Source organism: Mesoplodon mirus, assembly GCF_964341445.2.
Source record: "Mesoplodon mirus genome assembly, chromosome: 15".
Lineage (NCBI taxonomy): Eukaryota > Metazoa > Chordata > Mammalia > Artiodactyla > Ziphiidae > Mesoplodon > Mesoplodon mirus.
Genome location: NC_138991.1, coordinates 47,583,456 through 47,599,922, shown reverse-complemented (window position 1 = coordinate 47,599,922; position 16,467 = coordinate 47,583,456). Strand labels below are relative to the sequence as shown.

The window sequence follows — 16,467 nt, the reverse complement described above, 5'->3', positions numbered from 1 at the left end:
CTACCTTCAGCAGACTTATTCAGATAAAAAAGAAAGCAAGTGCAAAGTCTCCATCATGAGGGCATTTTTGTTATGACTTTACTTGCCTCAGGGCACCTAGCATAATGGTGAGGAGCTTGTATCCTGCATCCCAAATATATTGGGAGGAAATGAAAATGTTTAGTCTGCTGAAGGGGAGATGGGTCGGGTTGGGGCGGGGCACGGTCGTTGGCTTCAAATCTCTATCAGTCAATCAGTCAATTAAATATTATTGAACTTCTTTCATGAGCCAGCACTGGTAGTACGGTAGTGAACACAGCGTGTGGTTCTTCTGCTTGGAGTGAGTCTGGGAGGGAAGGGTATTATTCTTAATAGTAATAACAATGGCAATAGCAGTCACTAATATTTATGATGAACCTACTATGTGCCAGGTATTAAGGCTTATTATTTCTCTTTTCTTTTTTTTTTTTTTTTTTTTTTGCGGTACGCGGGCCTTTCATTGTTGTGGCCTCTCCCGTTGCGGAGCACAGGCTCCGGACACGCAGGCTCAGCGACCATGGCTCACGGGCCTCACAGGCCTAGCCGCTCCGCGGCATGTGGGATCTTCCCGGACCGGGGCTCGAACCCGTATCCCCTGCATCGGCAGGCGGACTCTCAACCACTGCGCCACCAGGGAAGCCCAAGGCTTATTTTTTCTCTTCAAGCTTGTAATATGTCGTTCCATTTAATCTCCCAGCAGTCTATGAGTAGGTACTCTTTTTATCCCCATTATATGATTGGAAATAATAAAGTGGCTTAGAAAGTTTCAGGCCAGTGGGATTGCCCAAGAAGCAGGTTAAACCCAGGCTGGTAGGTCAGGAGAACTGGAGGAAATGGCATCTCATCTGAGATCTGAGGGATGACAGGCATTAGAGAAACAAGATGACAGCTTCGGAGAACGCAGACAGGGGCTATTTTTGCACTGAGGGAAGTAGGCTGGTTTTGAGTGATAATTTGGGGTCAGGTGTGACAGAATTGGTGACTGGAAGTGAGTAGTGAGGGAGAAACCAAGGGTGGCTCCCAGGATGAGTAAGAGGAAACATCAGAAGTGAGGGAGAAGTTTAAACTAAGTAGCATTTAGATTCTCACCAGAGATCTTGATTATTTTCCCCCCTCTGTCAAAAATACAAACGCTGCATTCAGAGGGTCAATATCAACATAATCCTTATTTTTTTCCTGTGAACACCAGTGAACCTCTGAAAACTGGAGAAACCTTGACTTTATTACCTTTGGTTAATTCTTTAAGTTTGGGTTCAGAGGTGAGTTGCTACAGACGTCTAATGTAAAGAACTACAAATGTGTCCCTGAAATAGAACAATAACAACTTTGTTTCCCCAACACACTCGTTTCCAGGGTTGAACTGAATATAAGGTGGATACAAATGGAGACTAAATTAGTTGAAACACCAATCATTTCCCTAAAATTCCCTTTTTACTTCCCTTTGAAGATCTTTGATGATTTATGATGCTATTATTTGAATATTCAAATCCCTTTTTGTAGAGTCTGGGAAGCATAAATAAAAGTAGGGATGGAGACAAGGGACTGAGTTTTTTGTGTATATATCTTCACTGTTACCTGTGCTAAGGTTGTGGTAAAGAAAAATATATCAATATGCTTGGAAAATTTTCAGCTTTACAGATATCATGTTACTTTATGTGAATTTAAACTTGTCTAATAACAGGGCGAAGGAATGTAAATGTTATTAATTAAAAAAATTCGATACTACATGATTTTTTCAAAGACCTTTTGAATGTAACCGTCATTTCCTCTAAAGTATATATATTATCATATTTAATAAATTGTTCTATAAAAGCAGCAACAACAGAAATGAGGCAGAAGAACAAGGACTTGGTTTGGGGCAACTTCAGTTTGAGATCCAAATCGTGGTGCTGAGCAAGTAGGGGAGAGCTCTTGGCTGAGAGGTGCAAATTTGGGGGTCACCAGCATGAACAGATTTACAAAGTCTGTAGATTGACAGGATGGCCTGGGGAGAGATCGTCCACAGGGAAGAGACCAGCACCTGGGACAGACCTTTGAGGAATTCCAGTAGGTTAAGGGGTAGGGAGAACAGGAGGAGGAGCCAGGGAAAGGGGGAGGGGCCACGGAGGGCAGGGTCAGGAAGTTACAGGGAGGCTGAGTTCTGTGCAGTCTAAAGAACTTTCTAGTCTTAGAGTTGTTCTTAGAGGTGGAGCAATCCTTGTCCTGGAGGTGTGCAATGAGAAGCTTGGTGACCATCCCTCAGGGATGTTGTAGAAGGGGGTGAGATCAGATGTCTTTGAATTGGCCAGAGTTGTTCAGTTCTTTGTAAGCAATAAAAATTGACTGTAGGTGTCTTAAAAAGCAAGTGGAAAGGTATGGGTTTCTACATTCACGCAGTGCCAGGCCTTAGAAAGAACAGGGTCCAGAAGAATGGACCCTGAACAGTGGACCCTGGAACAGGGTCCAGGACAGTGGCTCTTGGATCTAGGTGGCAGGAACTAATGGGCTACCTTCACATGGCAACGCTACTGATTCAGGAATCAAATTCAAGCAAGAGTTTGATTGGCTGATCTTGGGTCACATGCCCCCCCCACCCCCTTGGCCAGGGGAGAGCTGGGCACCTTGATTGACAGCACCACCAAGACTGCACATCATGGAGCAAGGCTGGTTTCCCAAAGGAAAATCAACATGCCACTTACCAGAATGGAGAATGGATGCTGTGCAGGCAAAACCAACAGATGCCCACTATAATCTCCATGGCCCTGTCTTTCATTGGGCGATATTTGCAATGTTCACATAATAGGCCACCCCTTCTTGCAGAGCTGTTGCTAGTGTTTTGCCTGTCGGGGATTAAGTTTCTCTGTTTGCTTTTTAGAGTAAGTTAGGGGACTGGGATTGACATGAATTTATCTCTGGGCTTCAAGCCACTAGCTCTGGGGGCACAATTTGGCAGATATGACTCATGTTATTTCTTGATATGACAGTCAAGAAAAGACTTGGCCTTGTGGCCATGTGGCCCCTCTTTCATGAGCAAGGGTAGGAGCCGGTAGTAGACAGATGGTATAAATCTCTGTTGCATCAGCGAGGTGGGTGTGCCCATCCTACAGGCACTTACTGAAAAGAAGCCCAAGTAACAGGCGCCTGTGGGTAAAGGAGACCTGTCAAATCTTATACCTCCTGGTACTTTCTCTTACCTGAGCAAACTCCTAGGTGCAGCCATCCTCATAGGACTACGATATTTAGAGGGATAAGGGTAGGGTGAAACACTGTATCCCATCTTTCCTCAATTCACCAACACGGACTGATCGAATTGAATGTTCTTAATATCAAGCCCCTAAATAAAAAAGAAAAGAGATCTATTTACAGGAACACATGAAACACAGGACAAAAGAAGGGCCCTCACTGCCCATCCTCTAACTTCTCACCTTTGCTTTATTAGTCATACGTTCTTTGGTATCAAGAAATAAAAATGAAATTCAAGTTGCTTTAGACAAGGAGGGATTTGTTGACTTATACAGAAAAGTCAAGGGGTTCTCCCTTCAGGCTTGGTTGAATCCAGGTGCTCATATGTGGTTATCAGATACCTCTTGGCTCTGCTTTTCTCTTTGTTGGCTTCATTCTCAGAAAAGCTTTTCCTTAGTGATAATAAAGATGGCAGATGCAGACTCATTCCCCACCAGCTTAGCAGTACTGCTGGAAAATAAATCTTTCCAAATAAATTCCAGCAAGAGTCCTGAAGTTGATTCTCACTGGGCGCCTTGAGTCACATGCCCATCCCTGAATCCACACTGTGGCCTGGGTCCTATGCCCACCCTGGGAGCTGGGCGTGAGGGCATTCTTAGCCAGCTCACGGGAACTGGGGATCAGATGCCCCAAATAGAAGCAGAGAGGATTGATGCTGGTTGGGCGTGTTCACCACACTTGGTTTCGGGACCAGCTCTTCTCCTGGTCTGAGAGCTCTAGGGTGGGATGTAGCTGGTGAACGAAGGGATGTTGATGTTTCCCCTTAGGCCATGGCATTTTGTCTTACTGCCCCCGCCTTTGGGGCCTGATCAAAATGGGGAGGCCAAGGGGTCAAGAACAGTCTCCATGTGTTATCCAAACAAGCAGGATATTCCCAGCAGCCGTCCTGCCCAGGCCCGTCTCCCCAGGGTTGGTATAGCAGAAGGTGGTGTGGGGCAGCTTTCTTCTCATGGGTTTGTTTACTTCTGAGGCCTGTCCTTTACCTCTCGTTGGCTCCACTGCTTTATCTGGCTTAGTTAAATAAATTTGGTAACATTATAAATGAAAACATTCCTTTCCTGCATTTGCTGACCACTGCAAGGCTATTGCTTTTGCTTTTGAGTTCTCCCTGTAGCGCTGGGCTGTTGCTAAACAAATGAAGTTTGCTCTTGCTCCCTCCTCTTTTACAGGAGGCAATCATCATCATCATCACAATTTTGCAAATTCCCTTTAACGCTGGGTAAATAAATGGTAGCCCCATATGATGGAATAAGATGCAGTTATGGAAACAGGATGAGGTCATTCTCTACATACTGAGATAGAATGGACCTCCAGCTGTGCTAGTTTGGGAAAAAGCATGGGTCGAGTGTGCAGATCAGCAGTGCTCTTCAACATTTGAGTCACCTGTTCCCAGCCTCCCCCCAATAACTCAGAATCTCTTGAGGTGGGACTTGAGCCCTGATATGTTTTGAAAAGTCCAAATGACTCAGTGTGCAGCCAGCGCTGAGAACCAGGGGTGTAGAATTGTATCATATGGTTGAAACAAAAGGGACATAGATAAAAAACAAAAAGGAAATAGAGAATTATACTACATATATAGGTAGAGACTCACATGTGCTGACACACATGCAGAGAATATCTCTAGAAGGAGAGACAAGAAATAGTTCCCTCCAATAATGGAATAGAGCAGTGATTCTCAACCATATGCTCATCTGTAATGTTCGAATTTTAAGCCATAAGCATGGTATACAGTTTTAAAAAGAAATCCTCACTGCACACCCAAGGCCGGCCAGGCAGGGCTGTGAGATGATTCTGAGCTCACGCAGCTTGACTATGCTGGGGCCAGCCGCCCACAGATGCACACGTACCACCCACCGCCCCGGCCACAGCTGCCTTCCTCTTGACTCAGCCGTGGTGGGTGATTTCTGAGTGACGGGGTGACCAAAAAAGTCTAGTCATTCATTTATTCATTCATTGTTAATGCACTCATTCATATTTTTATTAAGAATTAGATATGGGGCAGGTACATGCCAAGCACGTGAATCTGGTCTCATCCTCACAACTACATGTGTAGTAGGTGATCTTATCCCCATTCTGTGGTTGGAGATATTTTAGCTCAGAGATAATAAGTAATCATGGTGAAAGCATTTGAGTCAGGAAGACCAGCTAAAACAGAGCTTGTAAACTGGTGGGACTCAGATGTTTTTGGATGGTCTGCACAGAGCTTAAAAAAATTCCCATCTGGCAGCACCGGACTAGCGCGCACAGGGCCATTGTTGAATGGAATTGAGTATCCCAGGGATGGACATGTGCTCTCTAGTTCATCCCATCCACCCATCCCTGTTGTATTACACCAGGCTGGCTTCACTTAGTCACAAGGCCTGGCCTTTGTAGGCATTTAAGTTTGTAACCCCTGCGATAAAGTGGGTAGGATGAGCCAACTATTATCTGTCCCATGGGGCTCCTGAGCTGAAGTATCCTGTGGAATGTGTCATTTCTACTCCAATCTGGCCTTCAGTCTGCTCGCTGGAGAACTAAGCTCTCTGCCTTGAATTTCCTTGTGGCCATGATGGGATGGGCTATTAGTAGTGATATATTTGTGGAACAGATTTGCACAGTAGGGAATGACTAAAATAGATTATAGAAAGGGACAGTCATCCAGACTGGCAGGAGTGTGGGGTAATGGAGTGAGAGGAGATAAGAGTAAAGTTAAACAGTGGTTATATGTGGATGGATGGATGTCAGCCTGTGGTATTTGAACTTTATTCTTTAGGCCAGTGCTGTCCAATAATACTTTCTACGATGAGTGCCCAATGTGGTAGCTTCTAGCCACGTGTGACTATTAAGCACTTGAAATGTGGTTAGTGCGAACGAAGAACTGAATTTTAAATTTCATTTAATTAATTTAAATTGGCATAGCCCCATGTCACCTGTGGCTACCATATTGGACAGTGCAACTTTAGATGATAGGCAGCCAGTGAATGCGCTGGGGCAGGGAAATAATATCAAGCTGAGTTTTCACAGGATGAATTTTCCAGGAGTGTGTAGGCTGTAGTGGGTGGAGGGAAGTAGGTAGGAATAATATTGACGGTATTTATTATATGTTAGGCTCTTACTGTGTCCACACACTGTGCTAAGATGACCTCATTTAATCCTCACAACAACTCTATGAGAAAAGCACTGTTATTATTTCTATTTTATAGACTAGGAAACCAAGACACAGCAAAGTCAATGGCCTTATTCAAGGTCACAGAGCTAACAAATAGTGGTGCCTGGTGTAGCGTCCGGGCAGCTTGGCTGCAGAGCTTTGACTGTAAACCTCTAACCTGGAAGGAAGTAAATAAACCTTCATTGAGAGCTTACTTTGTGCCCTGATGCTGTGCATCTGTACACCATGTCTCATTTAGATATCATGGCAATCACATAACATTGGTGGTCTTGTCTCCTCTGTGGTTATGGAAACTTTGGCTCATCAATTTCGGGGGAGACCAGTTAAGGTTTCATTGCAAAATTCCACATCTGAGTTACTGAGGGCGGTTAGGGTGGAATCAGTGGGGAGTATACAGGAGGATATGGTATGAAAGATGTTGCGAAGGAAGAATCAGTAGGATTTAGCAATTGATTGGATGGCTGGGGTGAGGAAAGCGGGGGAGGATTTCTTCTGGAACAGTGAGATGAATGACAAACACAAATGCAGTCACGCCATGTGAGTTGAGAGTGTGGGCTCAAGAGAAAGACAAACCTGGTTTCAAATACAAGCATTGCCACTGACTAGCTGGACACCCTTGGGCAAGTCATGTCTCTCTGAGTGTCAGCATCCCTGTCGTTATAACGTAGATCAAAACCCCTTCCTCACAGGGCCGTGATGTGGCTCAGGTGAAACCATGGATGTGAAAGCCCTTCCAGACTCAAGTCCATGGCCATGTGAGTCACTCTTCTGAATGCCAGTGAGGCCAGGTGTTAGGTGGAGATGGTCACCAGGCCTTTCTGCCTTTGATCATGGAGATGTTTCCAGAAAGCATGTGGGGGAGCCCCACCTCATTTTGGACACTAGGCAGAATTTCGTGCCAGTGAGTCAGCTTTGACCTGGGAGGAAAGAAGTGTCCTCCCTGGTCATCGCAAAGCAAAATTGCGATGCCGGTGCCTCCAACTCAACTGCCTCTTTCCACCAAGCGCTTTGTGTGTGTTGTCTCATTTGAGCTTCACAACAGCCTTCTCAGAGTAGGTACTGCTATCATTCCCATTTTGGAGAAGGAGATGGAGGCTCAGAGAGGCATAGTAATAGTAATTGGGAGGGTATTGGCATAGTAATTGGGCTAATGTCCTTCAGTTTATGGCTCGTAAAATGAGGGTTCAAACGGAGGTCCAGCTGATCCAGAGGCCTGGCCTGTAGCTCTTGCAGACTGTGGATTTCTCTCTCAAGAAACAGCTGTTTGGGGGCCTCCTGAGAGAGATGAGAGCTGAGGAGAGTGTTAAGGGTCCTTCTCTTTCTTCTCCCAACACAGACATTTGTAGCTAGTGCTGGGATATCTATCTCAGGTAACTATGGATTCAGGGACAAAGATTGCTTCCCAAAGATGTCAGTTTTCCATTTTAGACCCTGGTGAGAATAGGGTACAAGAGGTGGATCAACTCCAAAGAGGGAAAATAAAAATTTAATGACTTCATCTAGTTCTCTTTGGATGCAACAAATAAATTATAATGGCTAGAGTTGGGCATTTGGGAGTGGGTGCAGTATGAGGTAGAGTTGGGGTCCCGTTGCTTTCTGGGGCCAGATACTCCAGAGAGGTCTCCTGGGATCAATGAGCTGTTTCTGATCCTTGGCTGGTATATCAGTTTATTATTGCTGGTATAACAAATTACCATGAACTTAATGCCTTAAAATGACACAGATTTATTACCTTATAGTTCTGGAGGTCAAAAGTCTGAAAATGGGTCTCATGAGGCTAAAATCAGGATGTCTGCAGGGCTTCATTCCTTCTGGAGGCTCTAGGGGACAATCTGTTCCTTGCCTTTTCTAGCTTCTAGAAGCCGTCCACATTCCTTGGCTTGTGTTCCTTTCCAGCAATGGCATCACTCCAGCCTCTGCTTTTATAGTCACACCTCCTTCTCTGACTCTTGAGTCTCCTGCCTCCCTCTAATAAGGACCCTTGTAATTACAATTAATTGGGCCCACCAGGATAATCCAGTATAATTCCCATTCTCAAGATCCTTAATGTTATCACATCTGCAGAGTCTATTTTGCCATGTAAAGTAACATAATCACAAGTTCCAGGGATTAGGACATGGACATCTTTGGTGAGGTTGGGGAAAGATGTTATTCTACCTACAGGCCTGTGACCTTTGTGATTTTACATGTAATACGGGAGGAGTGGAGGAGGATAGTACTTGGGACCTTAATCTCATTCTCTGCTGGAGCCAAGTAGCAGTTTCCCCTTTTAAACAGGTCCTGCATGCATTCTCCCATCTGACCCTCAAACATTTTCATTGCTTATCTGTCCCTTAGGCATTTGAGTTTGAGACCGCATTGTGCAGTCCTAAGAAAGCATGGCTACGGGTTGGATTCAGAGGGCTATAGGCTGCAGGCTTTTAACCTCTACAGAGCAAGGAGTTATTGAATAAACTGTGAAGCATCTAGGAATTCTTGGCTCTTACGAGGTACCTGTTTGAAAGTAGAACCTGGTACGTGTTTCAGCAGCTCATTGAATGTTGGCTCTTATTTAAGAAAGGCTAGTTTTATCCTGAATTTGCCAAACAGAAATGTGGGGGTGTTTGTTTGTATCACAAAAGGGTTTAGTTTGTTTCTTTAAATAGCTAGCCCTACTACTTTTCTGTGAAGTGTTTTAGTTAGTGGGAAATGTGATTTGCAGAACTTTTCAGAAGCACGTTGTGCAAAGTAAGTACCTGCACTGAAAGCTCATCAACTTTCCAGTCTGTTCCCAGCTTCTCTGTAGAGTACGCTGGAGTATAGCCAAGTTCCTTGGCATATTGAGTCTACCTTGGTGGGGATGGATTTTTTATTTTGTGGCTAATTGGAAGGCTGCCTAAAGAGACCTAGTTGATGACTGGTGTCTTCCTACCCCTGTCTATGGTGGTAGAATGTGGAAGGCCAGCCAGGTGTTACAGCTACCATGAAGTTGATTGGGCGTTCTTCTTTTTCTGTGACTGATGATATTCATTCTTTTGTTCATTCATTCACCAAACATTTATTTACATATCAGTTATGTACCAGGAATTGTGGTAGACACTAGGAAACTAGAGATGAGCCCCCCCTCCTTCCCTCAAAGAGAGTACGGATGAATAAGATCATAACTGATATTTGGGATATTTTGAAGAAAGGTTCTAGACTAAAGTAGTTGCTTATAAATGGTGAATGGAGGGGGGAGGAGAACTTTCCTAAACATCTCTGGGTTAAGGAAGAAATGAAAACCACAGTAATAGGCCACTTAGAAACTTAAAACAGTGATGGCACTAAATATAAAACATAGGATGCAGCCAAAGCTGTGCTTGAAAGGAAAGTTTTTAGCTTTAAAATCTTAATCTTTTAATGAAGAAGAATGGGAAGAAATTAACTGAACAGTCAATTCAAGAAGCTTTAAAAAGAATAATGAATAAAAGCAGCAGACATTTGTTGAATACTCATGATATGCTAGGCACAGTTCTGAGCATGGATTAGCTTGTTTAATTCTGACACCACCACTGTAATATGGGTATTATTATTATCACTGTCATTTTTCAGAGAGAAAACTGAAGCACAGGGAGATAAGGTAATGTGCCCAAGTACTATAGTTTGCAAATGATGAATGCATCCAAACCTGGCCATTTGACTCTAGATACTCCCAACTAATAAGGAATAAAAGTACAAATACAAATAAAAGAAGTAGGACAAGTGAGAGTAAAACTAACAATTAATCAAGTAGGAAAAAAACAATAGAATTGAGAAATATGTCCATGATTTGCTTCTTTAAAATGAAAGAATAATAAAATAGACAACAAGGAAGATGAACCTCTGGAAAAAATAAAAAGAGAGATTCCCTAACAATACAATGTGAAGAGAGCATGAGAAAGGGCACAGCACCATCCCAGATAAGATGATGCAGTTGAAACACACTGAGAACACAATGGATAATTCCAAAGGAAAATATAAATTCCAAAAGTTAGTTTGAGAAGAGAGTGAGGGAGAGGTGAAGCTGGTAAAAGCTCCAAATGGGACAGGACTGTCTGCTGTCATCCCTTTTATTCCACATTGTTCTGGAAATTCTTGACATGGAAATATAAGGGGGAAAAAAGAGGCATATCTATCAGGGAAGAGAAGAGAAAAATGTTATTATTGGGGATAATATGATTCTCTACATGGAAAACTCAACGGAAGCAACTGAAAACCTACAAAAACTATTACAAATTTAAAAAATACTTACAAAATAAATACACTGAAAGTTTATTTCTTTCCTATTTGTAAACGATAACCACTTGGAAAACAAAATGGGAAAGATTTCAAAAATCATAATAGCGTAGAAAAAGGACCTCTCAGATAATAGTAAGTGAGAAATTTGTAGAACTACAGAGAAAATTAAGTCTATTGGGAGACATAAAATAAAGTTTTAACAAAGGGACACCCTATTCCTGCTAGAAAGACTCATTGTTATGAAAGTGCTAATTACCAAAGTCCCAATAAACTTTTTTTCTGGGGGTGGGGGTGGGGAATTGACTGAATATAATTCCAATAAAAATTACATCAGTTTACTTGTTTGTTTGTTTATTTATTTATGGCTGTGTTGGGTCTTCGTTGCTGCGTGCAGGCTTTCTCTAGTTGCAGCGAGCGGGGGCTACTCTTCGTTGTGGTGCAACGGGCTTCTCTTGGCGGTGGCTTCTCTTGTGGAGCATGGGCTCTAGGTGCGTGGGCTTCAGTATTTGTGGCATGTGGGCTCTGTAGTTGTGGCTCGCGGGCTCTAGAGCGCAGGCTCAGTAGTTGTGGCGCACAGGCTTAGTTGCTCCGTGGCATGTGGGATCTTCCCAGACCAGGGCTCGAACCTGTGTCCCCTGCATTGGCAGGTGGATTCTTAACCACTGCACCAGCAGGGAAGTCCCTCCATCGGTATTTTTAAAAGCTTGATAAACCGATTCTAAAGTTCACTTGGAACTCTCCGTGACTGCCAAGAAAATGTTGAAAATAAGGATAATGAGGGAGGACTTGCCCAACCAAGATATAACATGTTATAAAGGCACTATAATTAAATCCCATATTGCTTTATTATAAGACAGATCAGTGGAACAGAACAGAAGGCCCAAAGACAGACCCCAGTGTATATAATTATTTAGCATATAATAAAGTTGGCATTTGAGATCAGTGGAGAGGGGATGAATTATTCAGTAAAAGGTGCTGGCACAATTGATTATCTATTTGGAAAAAAATGGCAAATTAGATTCCCATGTCATTTCAGATACCAAGAAATTACAGATGGATAAAAGAGTTTAAAGTGCAAATGATGCCATGTAAAAGTTTAAAAAAAGAATTGTATTTATAGGAATTTGGGTCATATGGGAAGTCCTTTTGAAGTGTAGTTGGATTAAGTTTTCTTTGTCCATTTTTTTCTTTTAGTGGTCTGCAAGTTATATATAATACTTCTATTCTTATTTTTATTCTTAATTGTTAACACACATATTTAAGCTTATAATGTCCTAAATGCAGTTTCTCAATACCTATAAACTCCTGAGGGATAAGACAAGACTCTTAGCATATTGCAATTTTATAGCCTTTTTGCCAACCCCATCTCTTATGACTTAAGTCTCTCTTCCCCCGCCCCGCTTTTCTTTTTGTTCTTTCTTTCACCACTGTTTGTTATGCCCCGTTCATTCATTTTGTTGTTGTTTTGCGGAGTGTATATTCTCTATTACTTCTTTTGTGGGAAGTAAATTTTCCAAGTTCTTATATTCTGGAAATGTCTTTATTTTGTACTTTCACTTGAATGGTAGTTTGGCTATGTATGGGGTTTTAGGTTCAAATGACTTTTTCTAAACCTTTGAAGACATTGCTCCATTGTATTCTAGAATTCAAAGTTGCAGACGAGAAATCTGATGTTAAAATTATTTTTGTTCCTTTGTCAGTAATCTTTCTCCTCTTCTCTTCCTGCCACTGCTGGACACGTCCTCACAATGATCTCAGAGCCTTGAAAATCCTCACCATTAGTTGTTTTTTTCATTCACATCTATTGACACTTGATAGTTTCTTTCAATTTAATGACTCAAATTCTTCTTAATCTTTAGAGGACTTCCTTCTATTTTCTTTAATTACACATTCTTTACCATTCTCTCTGTTCTTTCCTGAGTATCCTTCTATATGGATGTTAGATCTATCCTACAGTTTTGTATCGTTTCTTTTATTTTTTCTTGCTTTTTTGCAGAATTCTGGGAAAATCACTCAATTTAGACTTCAGTTTGCTAAGTTCCTCTGTAGCTGTCTCCATTTTATATCAGCCCAACCACTGAGTTTCCAATTTGGGCAGTCATATTTTTCATTTCCTGACCTTTGTTTTTCTTTGACTCTTCGTTTTGTTTCAAAATGAAAGTGGACTTATTTTCCCTGATTATATAATTAATACTCATTGTCAACATTTCAAACAATACAGATGTAAGATTGTAAGTAAAGGGCTTCCCTGGTGGCACAGTGGTTGAGAGTCTGCCTGCCGATGCAGGGGATGCGGGTTTGTGCCCCAGTCCGGGAAGATCCCACATGCCGCGGAGCGGCTGGACCCGTGAGCCATGGCCACTGAGCCTGCGCGTCCAGAGCCTGTGTTCCGCAGCGGGAGAGGCCACAGCAGTGAGAGGCCCACGTACTGAAAAAAAAAAAAAAAAAAAAAAAAGAATAAAAAGATTGTAAGTAAAAATAATCTGTTGTCCTACTGCCCAGAGATAACCATCAGTGGCATTTTTTGGCCACTGCTCATGAATTTCTCTCAGCAGTCACAGATATACAGGCACAGAGAGGGACCACCCCCCCACATACACAGCACAAACACACTGTTTGGATCTGTTTGACACAAATGTCTTCATACAAAGCATATATTATTTATAAAATACAGTAAATACTAAAACAGAAAGGGGAGAAAACAAAGGAGAAAGAAATTGGCCCCTTTGGAACTCTTGTTTTAAACCACGAGCGTTTAAAATGTTTTTATTATAGAAAATATACATAAAAGTAGAGAGATTAGTATAATGAATCCTTCTGTGTCCATCAGCCAGGTTCAGTAATGATCAGTCAAGACTAATTTTTTCCCCATCTATAACCCTCCCCTTTCTATCTCCTTTATGTCACACTGAATTATTTTGAATAGAATCACCTTATCCATAAAGATTATAGGATGTATTCTTAGAGGTAAGTATTCTTTAACAAAAATAATCATAATACCATTATTACATCTAAAATTATAATTCCCTAATATCAATAACAATGATTCTCTCATAACATCAAAAAGTGAATATACCCACCTTTCTGATTGTCTCATAATTTTAAAAAACTATTAGTTTCTTTAAATTACGATCCAAACAAGGTCTACATATTGCATTTAGTTGATATGTTTCTTAAATCTCTTTGAATGTTTCTCCTCTGCCCTCCTACTTTCCTCTTGCAGTTTTCCACTTTTGTTTGTTTGTATGTTGTTGTTTTGAGCAGTTTTAGGCATATAGAAAAATTGATTGGAAAATACAGAGTTTCCATATTACTCCCTCAACCCCCTTTCCACCCTAGTTCCCCCTATTATTAACATTTGCAAGTGAAATAAATCAGAAAGAGAAAGAGAAACACCATATGAACTCACTTATATGTGGAATCTAAAACAAAAACAAAACCAAACCAAAAACAAAAAGCGAACTTGTAGATACAGAAAACAGATTGGTGGTTGCCAGGGGTGGGGTGGGTAGTGAGTGAAGTGGGTGAAAGTGGTCAAAATAAATAAGTTCTGTGGATGTAATATATAGCGAGGTGATTATAGTTAATAGTACTGTAGTGTATATTTGAAAGTTGCTAAGAGAGTAGATAAAAGAGCTTATTACAAGAAAAAAATTATAACTATTTTTGGTGATGGATGGATGTTGACTTACAGTGATGATCATTTTGCTATGGTCATATATATATATATGTATATACATATAGGATCATTATGTTGTACACCTGAAACTAATATAATGTTATATCAATTATATCTCAATTAAAAAAATGAAGACAACTATATTCAATATCCTATGGCAAACCATAATGGAAAAGAATATTAAAAAAAGAATGTAAAAAAAATGAAATGGCATGCCTTAGAGTCGTTATGAGTATTAAATGAATGATATATGTACAGTGCTTGTAAAGAATCTTGCATTAGTGTGGTACATTTGTTACAATTGATGAGCCAATAGTGATACATTGTTATTAATTAAAAGCCATTGTTTATACTAGGGTTCACTTTTTGTTTTATATATTCTCTAAATGCAGCCATCGCTACAGTATCATCCAGAAGAGGACAGATGCTCTCCTGTCCTCTTCCAGGTTATTTGTTGAAAAAACATCTTGTAGCTTACCACATTCTTGTGTATTTAATTTTTTTTTCTCATTGCCTCTCTGTGGTGTCATTTAAAATGCATCTCTGTCACTTGTTGTGGTAAATTGGTAGTTGGATGAAGATTCTTGAACTGATTCAGGTGTGATTATTTTGGCAAGAATACTTCACAGGTGGCAGGATTCTTCATAGTACTTTCATCAGCAGGCAGGTAGTGTCTTTTTCTGATGTTGGCAGCATTGATGATTGTTGCCCAGGTCCATTATATCACTAGTGGTAACCTTGAGGTTTCCTGTCCTGTTTTCATTTACTGAGAATGTCCTTTAGGAAGATTCTGAGCATGGTGCCCATCCTCCAGGAGTCCACAGTCTAGAGTTTATAAAAATAGATTTGAACAACACCAAAAAATAGTTTTATTTTGTATGTATTCTCTAATTGTCCCTCCCACTAAGTAATATGGTCCCCAAATAGTGGAGCGTTTAACGCATACAAATTTACATATATGTATGTACACATTTGGCTTCAGACTGCTAAAGTAACAATGTAAACATGTAGCCTATTTTTTCCACTTAGTTGACAGTTGCTCCTGGGTGAGATGCAGGTGTGGGTCCGCCGTTCCTGCTCACTCTTTTTCTACATGCCCTTCACATTATGCACATCTCTCTAAGTGTGATTCTAGTGATTAAATGTACATCCTTCATAAGCGTTATGGACCTAAACACAAGCCAACAGCTTCCTGTGGTGCCCGATCTGAAAAACAACATTCTGTTCCAAAAGTAGTGGAAGATCATACAACTTAAGCGATCTTCAGGGGTGTGTAATTTTGAGCATTTGTGATCTTTTGAACCCTAGTTAACATTGCAAGCGAAGTAATTTGCAAGTTGTAACATCGGTGTACCCAAGAGTTTGACTTCAATAAAAGACAAGGTGCAGAAGCTGAAGGCATTGTTTATTTTGGTATAAAGCCTTTGCTTGTCGTGAAGTCCAGGTTTAACTACTTCTTCCTCCCCTCCCCTCCTTCCCTACTCTCCACTTTCCTTTTCCCCCACTCCTACCCTTATTTTCTCTTTTGCAGTCTGCTGTTTTGTCGTGCACAAGCGGTGCCATGAGTTCGTCACTTTTTCCTGCCCAGGAGCTGACAAGGGTCCAGCCTCCGATGTAAGTAACGGGCCCTGGTCACCTCCCTCTGTCCACAGTCAATGCATCCTTTTGGGTAACTATGCGTACACTGAGACAAAAAAGTCAGGATGTCATGGTCCTATAGCTTCTGAGACTATCTTCATTTTAACGGGAAAGAACAAAACAAAACAAAACATTTTGAGAGGGGTGTGTGACTTCAAGAAACCAGCTAGTTTCCCTACTGTGATTCTGCAAAATGTCTTCATGTTTATGGCTGAGACATGAGAGTGGTGGGCAGCGGCTAAATTTTTATGGCTACTATAAAAAGGTAGTTAGGATGGTACCTTACAGTGTACTTTTTAGCTCTTTGGTAGGGAATTTCTTGTACTAGGGCCCAAGAATTAGGAAGAAGTGAGCTTACCCTGCTACTGTGCACCCCAAAGTATGATTACTGCTGGTGGGACAAGGGATGCTTCTGGGTAAACCTGGCAATTTTTGTTTTGATCATTATGTATTTATTTTTATATGGATTGGAAAATGTGTCTAGTAATAGTTTTGCATTTATGGTGGGGATATAAAATTTCCTATC

At 41.3% G+C, this 16,467-nt stretch overlaps 1 protein-coding gene across 2 annotated transcripts in view; it reads left to right on the top strand.

The window, feature by feature from the left end:
- The window catches only part of PRKCB (protein kinase C beta), a gene marked incomplete at its 5' end in the record, with an annotated part of 311,242 nt that overhangs the window by 117,916 nt on the left and 176,859 nt on the right, over nucleotides 1–16,467 (top strand). For both annotated transcript variants that reach the window (XM_082600409.1, XM_082600408.1), the window contains one exon: nucleotides 15,835–15,917. In XM_082600409.1, coding sequence (XP_082456535.1) covers nucleotides 15,835–15,917 — 83 coding nt within the window. The remainder of the gene's footprint in view (nucleotides 1–15,834; nucleotides 15,918–16,467) is intronic.